Source organism: Marmota flaviventris, chromosome 15 (assembly GCF_047511675.1).
Source record: "Marmota flaviventris isolate mMarFla1 chromosome 15, mMarFla1.hap1, whole genome shotgun sequence".
Taxonomy (NCBI): Eukaryota; Metazoa; Chordata; class Mammalia; order Rodentia; family Sciuridae; genus Marmota; species Marmota flaviventris.
This window is the reverse complement of record NC_092512.1, coordinates 917,528-934,823: the sequence shown is the minus strand read 5'-3', so window position 1 is coordinate 934,823 and position 17,296 is coordinate 917,528. Positions and strand designations below refer to the sequence as shown.

The following is a 17,296-nucleotide window of genomic DNA, read 5'->3' as shown; positions in this document are numbered from 1 at the left end:
AATCCTAGTGCATCTCAAGTCCAGGACTTAATGCCCTGGGCCTGAGGAGTGGTGAGGCACAGACTGCGGTGGAGGCTGGCAGTACTTGGTCCCCCAGCAGCTGCTGAGGCTCACCTCCTCTGAGAGCTGACCTTGGCCAACTTACACAGGGTTCACACTGCTCCCCTGTCCCTCAAAATAAGGTGTGTCTGGATAGCAAATATACATTAATGTGTTGGTCTTTGGGGTTAAACTTTAGACACCCCTTGGAGGAAATCACCTTTAAATGTTCTGACTGACACAGGTGTTAAGAGCCCACCCCAGAAGAACCGCAAGTGCCAACCACAGGCCCAGCAAAAGGGGTGGGCTGGCGGACAGGTCACTGCCTGGACCAACAGCAGGTCTCAGCCAACCCATCTCATTGTGGTCCTATTCTGGGTCTCCAGCAGCCACTGCCTGGTGATGATGTTGTCCACCAGGTTGCGGTGCACGCCCGCTGTGATGGACACCTTCTCTGTGTCCAGGATGCTGGCCACTGGGCCTGTCTCCTCGGTGGGGTCAGACCTTACCCACTGCTCAGGGCCACACTGCTCTCCAGCTACCATCTGGGTTTTCTTGCCCGCGGACATCTAGCCTCAAGCAGTGTCTTCACAGGTCCCACAGCTCCATCATGGCCAAAATACGGCTAAGATGAGAGCCTGGATCCTGGAGCGGTAGTTATCTACCCTATTCCCAACACATGGCTGAGACCAGCACCAAAAACCAAGGCAAAGTCCATAGGAAGGTTGGAATTGCTTTTATTGAGGGGCAGACGCTGAAGGGCCCTGCCCATGGTCAGGTTAGTGTTCTGCCTGGCACCTCCACCGGCCACCAGCCCAGGTTAGTGGAACATGCAAAGCTCAGTCAGAGGGTGGAGGCAGGGGTGGGAGCTGCCAATGCATGAGGCTGGCTAAACAGGGTGGTGGCACTGGCCAGGTGCCTGGGTCGATAGAGCCAGTCTGCATCCTGGACCAAGGAGGGTTGGGGCTCCCTGGAAACAGAGTGGACAGGCAGCACCCAGGGAGGGGTTCCACGGGCTCAAGATACCACTCAGCCCATGGCGGAGGGTAGATGTGCAGAACCCCAGCCCCGCCCAGCCAGAATGTCTGTCTCACACCCTGGGCATGGGTCCTCAGGGCTGGGTATGAGGGAGGACACAGAAGGCACTTACAGGGGGAGCTGAGGCTGGAAGGCTGAAGCCACGGGCCAGGGTCTTGGGAGTGACTCAGGGTGGGGCAGTGAGCTACAAAGCAGAGCTCTGACAGCAGCTTCAGGAGCTGGGCAGGAGGCTAGAGCCCAGCTAAGGACGCTGCCTCTGCAGACTGGACCCTCATCTTCCCATGAGGAAAGGGCTTCTATGGGCACGCTGAAGAGATGGCTGGCCCAGGACCCTTTCCTCACCAGCAAGATCCACCAAGCAAGAAGGCCAGTCTGGGAAACACGCTGGGAAGAAAATGCTGGCCCAGGGTAGAAGCCCTGAGAGAATCTCTACTGACAAGACTGACCCCGGCTGCCCTCAGCAGCTAGGACTAGCAGATGTACACACCAGTGGGGTTGGCTTACAGGGCTGGGGGTCTCACCCAGACAGAAACCTCCTATGGGAGGAGGGGTGGGCTGGGGGCCCAACTCTGGACCCTCCAAGGCACCTGGCTATTGTGAGTGGCAGGTTGAAGTGGGGAGATCCGAGGGGGGTGAGGTGGTCAGCGGGGCTGGGCCGGCCCCAAACCCCAAGTTACAGTCTGTCTAGACAGCAAATATATATTAATGTGTTAGTCTGGTCTTTTTGGTTAAACTTTAGGCACCACTTGGGAAAAAGACACCTTTAAACATTAAAGAAAGACCCCAGCACCTTGGCGGGGAGCCTGGCCACATGCAGAGCAGGAGGGTGGGATGCAGGCAGAAGGTCAGGCCACTGCAGACTCAGGGCCCCCAAGGGAGGTGGAGGGGCCTGAGGCATAGCGGCGGCCATAGCCCGAGGAAGAGTAGGAGGAGGAAGAGAAGGTCATGGAGAAACCAGAACCGGTGGCATCGAAGCTGCCGCGGCGGGAGCCAGCCCGGGAGCCGGTGCGCGAGCCGGTACGCGAGCCAGCAGTGGAGCCAGAGCCGCTGACGCTGTAGGGGCTGTAGTAGCCCTTGCTGGACTGGGCAGAAGCCTCCAGCAGCCGCAGCCCTGTGCCCTCCTCCACCATGCTGCGGTCCAGCGCGTCCTTGTAGGAGATCTTGAGCTTGGTCTTAGGGCAGGTGAGGTACTTGGAGTACGCGCTGACATCGCGCAGCTTCTGCGCTGTGCGGGCGTCCACAGTGCCACGCTGCAGGGCCTCGTCCAGAGGCACTCGGCCCGGCATGTCGGGCTCAATCAGGCCACCTGTCAGGTACTGCACCTCCAGGAAGCGCTGGCCTGCCTCGTAGTACAACCAGCCCTTCTTCAGGGCCTGGGCAGCTGACATCTTGGTCTTGGTGCGTGGGTCCTCAAAGCCACAGAAGGCCTTTTGGGCGAGGTTGATGCGGTCCACCATGATCTTGTCTACTAGGCCTTTGTTGACAGCCTCAGTAACAGGGAAGCGCTCCCCAGTGCTGGGGTCAATAATGCCCCCAGTGCATGCCTGGGCCTCCAGCAGCCGCTGCCCGGTGATGTTGTCCACTAGGTTGCGGTGCATGGCCTCTGTGATGGACACCTTCTCCAGCGTCTCTGTGTCCAGGATGCCAGCCACTGGGCCTGTCTCCTCAGTGGGGTCGGACCAGGAGGCCAGCTGGGTCCTGGAGACTGCAGGGCTGATGGGGTAGGAGGAAGATGAGCCCACCGAGGAGGAGCGGGATCGGAAGCCACCGGCATTGCCTGAGAGCATGTCAGCAAACTCAGTGATGGAGAGTGTGCCGGCACGGTACTGGTCCAGTGCTGACCGGTCAATGAGGTTCTTGGTGATGGCATCATCGATGTCATACTGGCGGCCTGAGCGGCGGTCAATGATCATGGACTTGACTACACCATCTGAGGAGGAAATAGTAATCTCCTCCCACTCACACTCCTGCTCAGACAGCTCCAAGTACGTCTGGTGGTCAATGAGTCCCTTGCGGTAGGCCTCATACACTGACATCTCCTTGCCCGTCTCAGGGTCCACAATCACAACGCGGCGCTTGCGCACTGAGGACTTGGAGGATGTCTTCCGCTCTCTCTTTTTCTCCTTCAGCGGCAGGAGGCACAGGCCTGTCTGGGGGTCAGTGATGCAGCGTTCCATCAGCTGCAAGTAGGTGAGATTCTCCTCTGTGTTGGGGTCAAAGAAGCCCTTGGTGTCATCCGAAGGGTCAGTCAGGATCTCATTCATCTCCTCATCAAAGAGGCCACGCTTGTAGGCCACCTCCACAGGTAGCCGATGACTCTCCTCAGGGTCGATGATGCCACCTGTGGCAATCTGGGCCTCCAACAAACGGATGCCATGGTCCTTCAGGATCAGGCCCTTCTTCATGGCTTGGAAGAGAGAGATGAGCTTCCCAGAGTAAGGGTCCTTGTAGCCGGTGACGGCACGCTCAGCTGACAGCAGCTTGTCCTTGAACTCAGGGCCCACGATGCCCATGCGCACAGCTTCCTCCACAGTCAGCTTGAGCCCCTTGATGGGGTCGATGACGTAGCCAGTGGCCGCCTGTGCCTCCAGGAGCTCAAAGGCCGTGCCAGGGCGAATGATGCCCTTCTTCATGGCCTGGTACACTGAGAGTCGCTCCTTGGTGGCATCAACGAAGACACCGGCAATGCAACTGGTGCCCTCAAGGAACTTCTGCAGGTTCTTGGTGACCTCCTCAATGGAGGTCAGGCCCTCCTGCAGCTGCAGTGCTGTGGCTTCATCCATGACCTGTGAGCGCACCAGTTCCTCCACGGTGATCTGCTTGCGTAGGCCACGGAAGGTCAGTTTGCGGGCGTCTGAGAGTGGCAGGAGCATCTGGCCGCTGCTCTCGTCACGGCGACACCGCCTGAGCAGTTGCGTGTAGCTGAGGCGCTCATCGGTGGAGGGGTCCACGTAGCTGCGCACCTCGCTGGGCTCCGACAGCTGGTCGTGTGTGTCCTTGTTGAGGTAGCCACGCTGGTAGGCTACCTCCAACGGTAGATGGAAGCCCAGGCGGGGGTCCACAATACCTCCTGTAGCCAGTTGGGCATCCAGCAGTCGCAGGGCCTCCTCAGCAGGGATCAGCTCCTTCTTCATGGCCTGGAAGAGCGAGATGGTCTGCTCGGTGTAAGGGTCACGGTAGCCAGTCACTGCCCGCTCTGCTGAGAGCAGCCGGTCATGCAGCTCAGGGCCCACCAGTCCCTTCCGTACAGCCTCATCCACAGTCAGTCGCTCACCCTTCACTGGGTCCAGCAAGAAGCCGGTGGCCGCCTGGGCCTCCAGCAGCAAGCGGGCTACCTCGGCACTTAGCAGCCCCTTCTTGAGGGCCTGGTAGATGGTCAGCGTCTGCCTAGAGCCAGGCAGGTAAACGCCAGCCACCGAGCCTGTGCCATAGAGGTAGCGCCAGGCAGACTCTGCCTCCAGTACTTCACGGAGGCTCTTGGTGCCCTCCCGGAGGAGGTTGTAGGTCTCAAGCGAGATGATCCGGGCCTCATACAGGTCCTCAGCAGTGAGGCGGCGGCGCACATAGTCATAGGAAGTAAGGTTTTGCTGTCGGATGATCTCGGTCTTCTCAATGATCTCGATGATGATAATGATCATGCGCTCCTTGGTCACCCGGCCAGCCTGGAAGTCAGCCATCAGCCGGGCCCGCTGATCCTCAGGGATCAGGTCTGACTGCATGACCTCCCATAGGGACATGGTGGAGCCACCGTGACTGCCACCACCAGGGATGTCAATCTGAGTCTCCTCGAATGCCCTCCGGGTCTCCTCCTCAGTATACACCTGTGTGGTCTCCACCACTTCAGCCTTCTCTGCCCCCTTCAGTGGCAGGAGGCGCAGGCCCGTCTCGGGGTCCTCCACACAGCGCTCCAGCAGCTGCAGGTAGGTGAGGTTCTCGTGGGTGTTGGGGTCGAAGAAGCCCTTGGTGTCGTCGCTGGGGTCCGCCAGCACGCGGCTCATCTCCTCGTCAAAGTAGCCGCGCTGGTAGGCCACCTCCACGGGCAGGCGGTGGCTGTGCACGGGGTCGATGACGCCTCCGGTAGCAATCTGGGCCTCCAGCAGGCGGATGGCATGCTCCCTGAGAACCAGGCCCTTCTTCATGGCCTGGAAGAGCGAGATGGTGGTGCCCGAGTAGGGGTCCTTGTAGCCGGTGACGGCCTTCTCGGCGGACAGCAGCTTCTCATGTAGCTCAGGGCCCACAACACCTGCTTTCACTGCCTCATGGACGTACAGGCGCTGGTTCCGCACCGGGTCCACCAGAAAGCCAGTGGCTGCTTGGGCCTCGAGCAGGAGCGTGGCCGTGCTAGGTCTGAGCAAACCCCGGCGCATGGCCTCGTAGATGGTCACTTTCTCCTTGGAGTCCTCCAGGTAGATACCAGCCAGGCAGCCACTGCCCTGTAGCAGCGTCCGCACGGAGCCCACCTCCAAGAGATCCTTGACAGAGGTCCTGCCATCCTTGAGCTGCTCAAACTGGGCCCTGCTGAGGATCCTGGCAGCCAAGAGCTCACTGGCTGGCACAGGGGCACGGAGGCCAGTGAAGGACAGTTGCTCCTGCCTCTTGGTCTCTACCTCCTCGATGATGGTGATAAGGATCTTAATGACCTTCTCCACAGTCACCTTGCCAGTACGGAGCTGCCGCAGCAGCTCCTGCCGCTGCTCCTCTGTGAAATACTCAGAGCTGATGAGCTCCCACACTGTCACTGTCCTGCCTTTGAAGCTGCCCGTGGGGACTTCAACCGTAGCCTTCTCCAAGGTCTCACGGGCCTGAAGCTCAGAGTAGACCTCCTCCTGCTGGGCCCGGGCAGCCTTCTCTGAGAGTGGCAGCAGGCTCAGCCCAGTCAGCTGGTCAGGCCGGCACCGCTGCTGGAGCTGGCCATAGGTGACTGGCTCCCGTGTGCTGGGATCAAGGTAGACCTTGGCATCCTCCCCGGGTTCCAACAGGGCCCTGCTGGTCTCCTTGTCCAGATGGCCCCGGGTATATGCAACATCCAGGGACACGCGGTGGCTCTTGCTGGGGTCCACAATGCCACCTGTGGACAGCTGGGCATCTAGCAGGCGCAGGCCTTGCTCCCGAGGGATGAGGCCTTTCTTCAGAGCCTGGAACAAGGAGGCAATCTGCCCCGAATAGGGGTCCCTATAGCCCGTCACAGCCTTCTCAGCCGACAGCAGCTTCTCATGAAGCTCAGGGCCCACCAGACCAGCACGTACTGCCTCATCCACAGTCAGCCGGGCACTAGTGGCAGGATCAATGATGTGCCCAGTGCCGGCCTGGGCCTCTAACAGGGCCAGAGCCACATCTGGCTGCAGTAGGTCTTTCTTCAGGGCCTCATAGATACTCAGCTTCTGTCCTGCCTCCTCCAGCCACACACCTGCAATGACACTGGCACCCCGCAGGGCCCTCCGCACAGAGTCCGCCTCAGCCACCTCTCTTACAGAGCGCTCGCCCCGCTGCAGCTGACGGTAGAGGTCATGGTCGATGATCCCACTTTCCAGCAGTTCGGCAGCAGGCACCAGGGCACGCAGGCCCTCAAAGCAGAGCTGGCTCTTCTGCTCGTGCTCCTCTACGACAGTGATGACAATCTTGATGATCTTCTCCACTGTGATGCGGCCCGTGCGGAACTGCCGCAGCAGGTCACGCCGCTGCTCCGCTGTGAAGTATTCTGAATTGATGATCTCCCAGATGGTCACCGTCTTGCCCTGGAATTTGCCGAATGGTGCAGACACAGTGGCCTTCTCAAAGACATCCCGGGCCTCAGAGTCAGTATACACCAGCTCACCACCCTTGGCAGCCTTATCTGTGAGTGGCAGGAGGCGCAGGCCCGTCTCGGGGTCCTCCACACAGCGCTCCAGCAGCTGCAGGTAGGTGAGGTTCTCGTGGGTGTTGGGGTCGAAGAAGCCCTTGGTGTCGTCGCTCGGGTCCGCCAGCACGCGGCTCATCTCCTCGTCAAAGTAGCCGCGCTGGTAGGCCACCTCCACGGGCACGCGGTGGCTGTGCACGGGATCGATGATGCCGCCCGTGGCGATCTGGGCCTCCAGCAGGCGGATGCCGTGGTCCCTGACGATGAGGTCCTTCTTCATGGCCTGGAAGAGCGAGATCTGCTCTCCAGTGTAGGGGTCTTTATAGCCAGTGACAGCCCGCTCAGCAGACAGCAACTTGTGGTGCAGCTCAGGGCCCACAACACCCTCCTTCACGGCCTCATTCACAGTCAGTCGTCGATTCCGCACAGGGTCCAGCAAGAAGCCTGAGGCTGCCTGGGCCTCAAGCAGGATGAGAGCGGTGCCAGGGCTTAGCAGCTGCCTCCGCAGGGCCGTGTAGACACTCACCTTCTCATTGGTGGGCTTCAGCAGCAGCCCGGCAATGCTGCTGCGGCCCTGCAGGTATTGTTGCACATCCCTACGCTGCGCCAGCTCGGCCACCGTGGTGTGGCCCTGCACCAGCCGCTGCAGCTCCTCTGGGCTCAGGATGCCAGCCTCCTGCAGCCGCTGGGCTGGCACTCTCTGTCGCAAACCCTCAAAGCTGTGCTCAGGCTCCACCTCCACAGTTGGGCCATCAGGTGCCTCCCGGCCATTGGGCAAGGCCTTCGTGGCAGCAATCTCCTCCGAGTGTGCTAGTGCCGCCCGATGCTCCTCCTCTAAGCGCTGCAGCCGTTCCCGCAGCCTCTGGTTCTCCTCAGCCAGCAGCTTCTCCTGCTTCTGCCGCTGCTCCTCCAGGTGCTGCAGCTCCTCCTGCTTGCGACGCACACCTTCTTCTGCCTCACGCTGCCGACGCCGGGCCTCCTCCATGCTGGCCATCAGCTGCTGCTTCTCCTGCTCCATCTGCTGCTGCTGCCGCTGCTGCTCCTCACGGAGCTGCTGTGCCTTCGCCACCTCGTCCTGGAAAAGCTGTTCCAGCTTAGCCTTTTCCTGCTCAATGAAGCGCTCCCGCTGCAGCAGGCTGTCCTTCTCGGACAGAAAGCTCTGCTGCAAGGCCTGTGTCTCCTGGAGCCTCTGCTCTTGCTGTACTGTCTGCATCTGCAAGAGGCAAGGAGCGGGGAGGCAGCAGTCAGGGACGGCGGGGCCCTGGGAGCACCCTTACCCTCCCAAGGACACACCCCACCCCCCGCCTGCCCATCTGTGGAGGGAGGGTGGTACCTCCTCGGACTTGAGCTGCAGCAACTTGGCCTCCTGCTTCAGTTTCTCCTTCTCACGCTCCAGCTCAGCAATGGCCTCCCGCAGGCGCTCAGCATCATGGTCACTCTGCTGCCGCTGGATCTCAAGTGTCTGTACCAGCGTCACCTTCTCCTGTGTGGCGAGCTCAGTGAGGTGCAGCTTCTCACCAATCTCCTCAGCCTGCTTCCGAAAGCGCTGGGCATCCTCCTCGGCACGGGCCTGGGCCCGGCTCATCTCGGCCACGCGCAGCTTCAGGCGCTCAGCCTCTGCACTCATCTCCAGCTGCCGCTGCCGCTCCGCCTCCAGTGTCCGCTGGAAACCCTGTGTCTCCTGTGCCAGCTGCTGAGCCATCTGCTCCTTGTCCTCCTGCAGCCGTCGAGCCTGCTCCTGAGCCAGCTCTTTCTGTTGCTGCAGCAGCTCAGCCTCAGCCTTGAGCCGTGTGGCCTCCTGCACAGCCTGCATCTTCTCCTTGAGCATTTTCTCTGCCAGGACCCGCTGCTGTGCCAAGTCTTCTTCTGCCAGCTGCCGCAGGCGTGCTGCCTCCTGGGCCGCCACACTCAGCCGTGCAGCCTCTTCCGCCACCTGCTTCATCTTCTCCGCCTCCTCTTCCAGGAAGCGCTGTGTGTTGTCCTTGTCACGCAGGATGAGCGCGCGGTTCTCGGCCTCGATCCGGGCCTTGAGCTTCCCCAGCTCTTCCATCTGCACGCGCACAGAGAAGAGCTCCTCCTCCACCTGGCTGCGCTGGCGGGCTGCCTCTGTCACCTCCGCCTTCAGCCGCTGCAGCTCCTCATCAAGGATGCTCTTTTGATGGTCCGTCTCCTCCAGCTGTAGCCGCAGGGTCGTCAGCTCCTGTTCCACCTGGGCCTTCTGCCTCAGCGTCTGCTCTGCAAACTTCTTATGCTTCTCCATCTCTGCGTCAGCCGCCTGCTTCTGGCGCAAGGCTGCCTGTTCCGCCTGTGCCCGTCGTGCTGCCTCCTGCTCGGCTTCCTTGCGCAGCTTCTCCGCAGCAGCCTGTGCCTGAGCCCGGACCTGCGCCTGCTCCTCTGCAGACTGCTTGAGCCGCTCAGCCTCTTCTACTTGCCGCCGGGACTGCGCGGCCTCCCGCTCAGCCTGCTCCCGGGCCTCCTCAGCCTCCTCAGCGGCTCGCCGGGCGGCCTCTGCCTCGCCGCGCAGTCGCTCCAGCACACTCTGCTCCTGCTGCAGTGTCTGCTGCAGCTCCTGCTCACGCTGTTGCACCACAAAGGCATGGGCCTTCTCCTCGGCCTGCAGCCGCTTCTGGGCAGCCTCTTGGGCCAGCTGCAGTTGCCGCGCCGACTCCTGTTCTGCTCGCTCCCTCAGGCGCCGGGCCTCTTCCACCTTGGCCTTGAGCCGCTCTACTTCCTCCAGGGCGGCTTTGCGCTGCCGTGTGGCCTCTTCCTCAGCCGCCAGGCTTTTCTGTACGCGCTCCTCAGCCTCACGGCGCCGCTGCTCCTCCTCAGCTGCCAACTGCCGCTGCCGAGCAGCCTCCAGCTCTGCCTGCTCCTTGCTGCGCAGCGTGTCCTCCGCGTTGCTACGGATCCGCCCCAGCTCCAGCTCCAGCTCCGCCTTGCCAGCAGCTGCCTTCTCAAAGCTCACCTTCAGGGCCCGGATCTCCTCTTCCACCTGCCGCCTCTGGCGCACTGTGTCCTCCACCAGCCCCTTCTGCCTCTCCAGCTCGCTCTCTGATGCCTTGCGCAGCTGAGCCAGGCGCTCCTCGATGTCAGCCTTGTGCTGCGCTGCCTGCTCCTCCAGCCGCCGCCGCTGGAAAGCCTCGTCTTCAGCCAGCCTCCGCAGGCGCTCGTTCTCGGCTTCCTTCTCCTTGAGCGCTATCTCCGCCTCTGTCTTGAGCCTCGTGGCCTCGCCGATGGCGGCCAGCTTCTCAGCAAGCACCCGCTCGGCCTCGGCCCGCTGGCGTGCTGCGTCCTCCTCGGCCAGCTGCCGCTGCCGCTTAGCCTCCTCGGCCAGGGCCCGCAGGCGAGCAGCCTCCTCGGCCAGCTCACGGAAGCGGCCGGCCTCTGCCTCCAGTCTCTGCTTGGACTTCTCGCTGGTGTTCCGAGATTCCTCCTCGGCTCGAGCCTTGCTGGCCAGCAGCACCTCCATCTCTGCCCGCACCTTGGCCAGCTCAGCTTCCAGCTCCTGGCGCTTCTGGTTGGCCTCAGCCGCCTCTCGCTGCAGCCGGGCCAGCTCTTCCTCCAGCAGCTGCCGCTGCTGCTCGCCCTGCTCTGTCTCGGCCCGCAGGCGGATCAGCTCCTGCTCCGCAGCCAGGCGCTGCTGCGCGGTCCCTTCTGCCAGCTGTCGCTGTTTCTCCAGCTCCTCCTCAGCCAGCTCCCGCTGCCGCACGGCCTGCTCCTCCGCCTTGCCGCGCCGCCGAGCCTCGCGCTCTGCTTCCTCTTTCTGCTTCTCAGCTTCGGCCTGCGCCAGGCTCTTCTGCTGTGCCACCTCCTCTGCCTGCAGTCGCAGTCGCAGTGCCTCATTGGCTTTCAGCTGCCAGCGCTCTAGCTCCCGTTCGGCTTCCTCACGGGCCCGCTCGGCCTCAGCCTGTTGCTGTGCCCGCCGTTCAGCCTCTTCCCGCAGCTGTGCCACCGCCACATGCTCCTCCTGCAGGGTGCGCTCCAACTGCGCAGTCTTCTCCGCGAAGGAAGCACGCTTGCTCTGCAGCTCCACCTCTGCGCTGCGCTGCGCTGTCTCCAGAGCTACCTGTACTTGGCGTGCCCGCTCTGCCTCAGCCTGCCGCAGCTGCCTCTCTGCCTCTTCGGCCTGCAGTCGCAGCTCCTCCAGAGCCTGCATGGCCCGCTGCTTCTCGCGAGCAGCCTCGGCCTCAGCCTTGACGCGCAGGGCGAGTTCTGCCTCGGCTTGCCGCTTACGCTGGCTCTCATCCTGCACCTGCCTCCGCAAGCGCTCAGCCTCCTCCTGTGCCTGCCGCTTCTGTGCTTCCGCCTCCTCTGCTCGTGCACGCAGGGCCTGCAGCTCATCCTCAGCCCCGCTGCGCTGGCGCTCAGTCGTCTCCAGCTGCAGGCGCACCACACGGATCTCCTCCTCGATGCGCAGTCGGCTGCGTTCAGCTGCTTCCACTTGCCTGGCCTTGGCCTGGAGCTCTGCCTCTGAGCTCTGTCGCAGATGCTGCAGCTCCTCTTGGACACTACGCTTCTGCTGCTGTGCATCCACTGCAGCCTCCTCCCGCCGCGCGACCTCCTCCTGCATGCGCCGCTGTAGTTCTTGTGCCTCCAGCTCCGCCTGTGCCTTGGCCTGGGCATGCGCCTCAGCCAGCTGCCGCTGCTTCTCCAATGCGGCCTCCACCTCAGCCAGTCGCTCCCGCTCCTCTGCCCGCTGTTGCTCGGCCAGCCTCTGTGGCCACAGCAGAGAGAGGAAGAGAACCAGAGACAGCGTGAGCGTGGGGTGGGTGCGGGCACTCACGTGACACGATACCACCACAGTTCACTTGGACAGCGCGGTGCGGGGGAATCAGGGAGGACAGAGGTCCCAGCCCAGCCAAGGAGATAGCGTGCACCCGCCCAGGGCACTCGGGCAGCGAGCGCAGCCAGCCCCACCGTGCTCACCAGCCTGGGGAAGGAGGCCCAGGCGTCCTCCCCTCTTCCCGCAGATAGGCGACGGAGACAGACGGACAGGGAGAGAGAGAAAGAGCAAAGCAGGAGGCTCGCAGAACCTGCAAGCCGCACCCACCACACAGTCCTGCCTGAGATCTACCTGACGCTGGCAGAGCCTGGCTGCCACCATAGGGCCCCGCTCCCCAACAAGAGGCCATTCCCAAAGCCCAGTGGGGTGGGTCAGGGTGAGGTGGTCAGGGTGAGGGAGCCAGAGTAAAGACAGTAGTATGGACAGAGGCAGTTAAAAAAAAGGGATTCTCAAACCAGCAGACCCGAGCCAAGAGGAGGTAGGGCCACAGGCGGGCCCAACAGCTGGGTCACCTGGGAGGTGGGGAGGAACTGGACAGTGAACACCCTGCTCAGACAAGGCACCTTGAGAGACACCTCCCAAGCCCCCATGACCTAATGTCCCCTGACTGTTCCCAGAACAAAGGGCCAAGTGGAACCAGTGCAGAGTGCCCAGGGGGAATGCACGGGAGAGCCGACAGATGCAGGTGGGGACAGCTGCCAGTGAAGGAGAAGGGAGGCGCCAGCCACCATGGAGAGCAGCACAGGCCAGGCCAAGGTGGGACCTGGGTGAGGGCAGCCGAGCTAGGGGAAGGGGGCACTGGGTGGCATCAGGCAGGAGGGGAGTGAGGACAGCTGCCCTAAGTGGGCTCAGACAGTTTCTGTGAGCTGTATCCGGGGCAGGACAGGGGCAGGAGGGCCCTCCCCACCCAGCCCACACAGCCCCAGCCATACCTCCTCCTCCTCCATGCGCCGCAACGTCTCACTGACGAACTTGATGTACTGACCAGTAAGCGTGGTCAGCTCACTGTAGCGTGTCCGCAGGTCCACATACTGAGGAGGAAGGGCAACAGCAGTCAGCTCTGCCCAACCCTAAGGCCCACCCAGTCCTCATCTAGGTTAGTCTTGGCCTGCCCCCATCCTACCTCCTGGATGACACTCTCTGATCCAGACTGGACCTTGGGCTTCTTGGCTGGGGAGGCCACTGGTTCAAGCTGTGCCTTGTATGTGACCAGCTGGAGCTCATAGTCCTATGGGAGGCATGATATGGTTGGCCATCTGCTCTGCCCTCGTTGCCTATGCCTGCCCCCACACCAATCTATAGGGTTTCCCAGCACGGCCCAGGCTCAAGTCCAGAGCCCCAGGTCTACCAGCCTGGCCAGCGTGTCCTGGGATGGGGGTCTTGGTGGAGATGGCTGGAGGCCTCACCTTAATGGCATTGATGTACTGCTTGGCGAACCTCTGGCACTCCTCAACCTTCTCACCGTGGCGCTCAATCTCCTCCAGCAGGGCCTGAAAGGGGTTGGTGGTCAGCACAGACAGCTACAGGACACACCCTACCGCCTGCCTCTCCCAGACCCTGGCCTACCTTCTCCTGACGCAGTTGCTCTCGCACAGCCTGAATGTTTGCCATCGGCACAGCCTGGATCTGCTCCTGCCGCCGCTTAGCATCCTGCAGCCAGGCGCTCAGTGGGTCTGCACTCTCACGATAGTAGCGCAGCTGGCGGCCCAGCTGTTCCAGCTCACGCTGCCGCACGTCAGTCTGGGCCAGCACTGCCTGCCAGCGCTCTAGCAGCTGGGTGACCCGCTCACGCCAGCGCTCCACTTCCACGTCCCGCTCACCATGCCGCTGCTGCAGCCGCTCACCCACTTCCTGCGCCCCTCGCAGCTCATCCCTCAGGGCATCAAACACAGGCTGCTGAGCCTCTGCCTGGGTCCGTAGCTTCTGCTGGGCACAAGAGGGGTGGGTGCTGCTTCAGCTGGGGCCCCCCCGCTATCTCCCTGCCCCCGGTGAGGCACAAACCCTGGCACAGTACCTTTAGTGCAGCCTTGGTGGCCTCGAGCTCTGGGAGGGTGGAAGGCACAGCCTGGGCCTCCTTAAGCTGTTCCTCATGGGCCTTGAGAACTTCCTCAGCCCCCTGAGTGCTGCGGATCACCAGGCTGATGGTCTTGAGCCTGGCAGGGAGAGTGGGGATCAGAGCCAGGGCAGGTAGGCTCTAGAAATAAGACCTAGGTGGGGAAACTAGAGCCTCTGGCAAGCCCAGACCCAACCTGAGCAGAACCCTGCTGCTCAGCTAATCCCGGTGGTCACAGATTCCGAGGAGAACAAGAAACCTGAAGAGAAATCTTGGCACAGAGCTACTTGAAGCTCCAGCCTGAAGACCTGCAGAGCAGATGCTCCAGCCAGGAACAGCAGACATCAAGATCCTGGGGCAGTCAGTTTTTTTTTAGTTGTAGTTGGACACAATATCTTATTCATTCCTGTATGGTGCTGAGGATCCAACCCAGTGCCTCACACGTGCAAGATGGGCGCTCTGTCACTGAGCTGCAGCCCCAGCCCCCTGAGAGTGTAGTTAGCTCTCAGTACTCCAGCAAAATCAAGACTGGCTGAGGGGGACCTCATACCCAACAGTGATACTTCTCTCAAATAGTGTGTTGGTATTTGTGACTAAAGGGAAGACAAAGGGCAGAAGCACTATTTATAATACAGTAAGCAATAAATGCCAGAATAAACGCTGAAGGCCCTGGAGTCAGGATGGACAAGGCAGAGACAGAGAGAGATCTCTTCTTACACTTCTGAAAATTAATTCCTACGCATGTGTGACTTTTTATGTGTCTGCGTTAAAGTGCACTGAAGTAAACAGCAAACGAAGACTAGAAGAGGCTGGGTGGGGTGGGGCAGGAGGGCAAGTGGAAGAGGCAGAGCACCGGCACTTGCCCTTCGCATCACCAAGAGCTCTGGGAAGAGCCTGATGGGAGGAGAGTGGGGGGCCAGGGGAGCCTCTCACCGCCCAGTCCCTCGACTCTCTTACCCACTGTCTCCATTCCAAAGCTCCTCCTAGGTCTTCCTCCCCAGCCTCCATCAAGAAATCCTTCTCTCAAGATCACAGAGGCCCTCTGTGAGGCAGGCTCTCTCTCCTCTGAGCTTACGATCCTGGGCCCTTTCCTGGTGTTCCTCTTCCTCCAGACTTGGGCCACACTGGGAGCCAAGGCTACTCCTCCGTCCTCCCTCCACCTGTACTCCCTTCTGTTCACAACTTGGACCACTCTCTGCTCTAACCCCATCTCCCCGACTCTTCCTGAGTTGCCTGCTGACCCTCCAAGTCTCCCCAGATCAGTCAGGAGCACCCATCCCCTCCACCCTTCTCTCCCCGTCACATCCCACAAAACATCATCAGGACACCCTGTGGGAGCCATCTTCAAAAAACTTCAGAGTTGGGCTGGGGACACAGCTCAGTTGATAAAGTGCTTGACTCACACACATAAGGCCCTGGGTTCAATCCCCAGAACCACACACACACACACACACACACACACACACACACACAAAAACCCTCACAAACATCAGACTTGGACTCTCTGCCACCCCCACAGCTGCCATGCCAGTCCGAGATCACCACCTCCCAGCCCAGTCATTCGATGTCCCCAACTCATCCAACCACTCTGTCCTTCCTCTGCTCAGAATATCCCTGACGTCACAGGCCTCCCCAGAGCCTGGCCCAGCCCGGCGCTCGCAGGCACTCACTTCTCCAGGTAGATGGCAGACAAGCTGCGGACCTGCTGCAGCTTGCCAAGGGTCAGCTCCAGCTCTGAGCGCAGAGTCGGGGCAGCAGGTGACGGTTCAGGCAGGGCCAGGACCTTCTCGGCCTCGGCTGAGAGTCGGGCAACCCCCTTGCCCAGCCCTTCCACCTCAGCCTGCGCTTTCTGAGGAAAGATTGGGTGGGGACACCCTGATGAGCAGAGCCCAACACAAAGCACCCCCTGAAGGCTGAGGGAGGGGTAAAGTGGGATTGAGAAGCAGAGCGAGGAGAAAGGGGACAGCGCCTGCCTGCTGCTCGGCGATGCGCTGGGCACACTCCCGCGCAGGCTCTTTGTCTAGTGGCAGCCGAAGACGGTGCACGGTGCGAGTCTCACAGGCCTCCAGCTGCAGCCGGATGTCCTTGAGCTCTGAGATGCAGCGCTGACAGCGAGACTCCTCCTGCTCACCTGAGGACACGTTCTGGTCACTTGATTGCTGGGTCCATTGCCTGCCTGCCCTGCCCAGACACCAGCCATGCCCACCCCATACCCTGCTCCAAGCTCTGTAGCAGCTGCTGGTAATGGCGGCTACAAGAGCTGTACTCGCGTTCTGCCACCAGCCGGTCCTCTGGCCCAAAGCTGCCAGCATCCTGGCTGTCCCGCAGGAAGGCCTGGTAGTGCAACTCCAGGCTGCGTAGGGCTTGGCGCTGTTCCTCAGGCTTCAATGTGCGGAACTGAGGGTGGACATGGGGGTTAACGTGGGATGAGGCTAGCTGGCTCCCCACAGGACACCACTTCCTCTTCTCCCCCAGAATGTCCATGGCCAGTGGGCAGTCATACCGTGACCAGGGACCAGGAACGGATGAGCTGCACATCACGGCTGAGGCTCTGCCATGCCAGAAGGCTCTTCATGTCCACATGCAGCTGGTGCCACAGTGCAACGAGGGCCTGGTGCTGGGCCTCCAGCCTGGCAGGTCAGGGTCACAGTCAAGGGTTTTGAGGCCCTGCCCACTATCCACCCCTTCCAGTCAAGGACCCCATAGGCCACCCACCTGGTGATGGCTTCCTGGGCTTCCTGGTTGGGTGGGGGCACAAGGAAGCACACGGAGGGCACAGCAGCCTCACTGCCAGAGCTGCTAAGCACTTTCCAGTGAGATGGCTGAGCAGGGCCCATCAGCTGGCACTGGTCACCCTTGTGCACAGTCACCTGGGACAGCCAGAGGTGATGACAATGTGGTCATGCTCATGCCTCTACCCACCCCCTCCAGTCGGACCGCCCCACCTGGCTCAGCCCTCACCTCCACCTGCTTGTAATCACATACAGCCAGCAGGGGCACATGGCCTCGGATGGGGTAAGCCGGGTTGCGAGGTTTCAGCTGCACAATGGCCTTGGCTCTCTTGGCCAAGCCAGAGAGGTGCCCCTTATACTCATTCAGCTGCTCCTTCTCATCCTGTGGAGAGGAGCAGAGCTCAGGGTCGACACATGCATATCTACCTCCAGCAAGCAGTAGACACCCCAGCACCTCCAGGATCAGGGGACTGCCAGGACTGTGGGGGCCTTCCTGATGCTGGCGGTGGGGACACTTGGAGGCAGGAGGTATGGCTGGGACAGGCCCCAGGGCCTGGGCCCCAAGCAGATCCTACTCCCTGGATCTGGACTGGATGCCCTACCCCTATCCCAGGTCACCCACTATGTCCTTCAGGGGAAGGGGTCCAGCCTAGCTATACTCTGGCCCCTGCGGTGGCTCTCTTCTCCTTCCTCCCTTTTTAGGAGCAGGTCACTTACCTCCTCCTGTCCAACCAAACCTCACCAAGGGACTGTCCAAGGCTGTGAGCTGGCAGCTGCACTACCTTCTCTCAGGTTGACATTGAGACTGAAGTCCC

General features: G+C 61.3%; 1 protein-coding gene across 13 annotated transcripts in view; it reads right to left on the bottom strand.

Annotated features, from left to right (window-relative positions):
- Positions 1-759: 759 nt before the first annotated feature.
- Positions 760-17,296, bottom strand: part of Plec (plectin) — a 57,281-nt gene continuing 40,744 nt past the window's right edge. For 12 of the 13 annotated variants that reach the window (XM_027951294.3, XM_027951296.3, XM_027951305.3 and 9 more), the window contains 13 exons: positions 16,711-16,863; positions 16,465-16,619; positions 16,253-16,379; positions 15,963-16,146; positions 15,723-15,880; positions 15,420-15,598; positions 13,711-13,849; positions 13,263-13,619; positions 13,103-13,186; positions 12,820-12,924; positions 12,629-12,727; positions 8,247-11,627; positions 760-8,126 (listed from right to left, as the gene is read on the bottom strand). In XM_027951294.3, coding sequence (XP_027807095.3) covers positions 1,923-8,126; positions 8,247-11,627; positions 12,629-12,727; positions 12,820-12,924; positions 13,103-13,186; positions 13,263-13,619; positions 13,711-13,849; positions 15,420-15,598; positions 15,723-15,880; positions 15,963-16,146; positions 16,253-16,379; positions 16,465-16,619; positions 16,711-16,863 — 11,325 coding nt within the window. In that variant the 3' untranslated portion in view covers positions 760-1,922. The remainder of the gene's footprint in view (positions 8,127-8,246; positions 11,628-12,628; positions 12,728-12,819; positions 12,925-13,102; positions 13,187-13,262; positions 13,620-13,710; positions 13,850-15,419; positions 15,599-15,722; positions 15,881-15,962; positions 16,147-16,252; positions 16,380-16,464; positions 16,620-16,710; positions 16,864-17,296) is intronic. The other variant, XM_071602063.1, reaches the window with a different exon arrangement.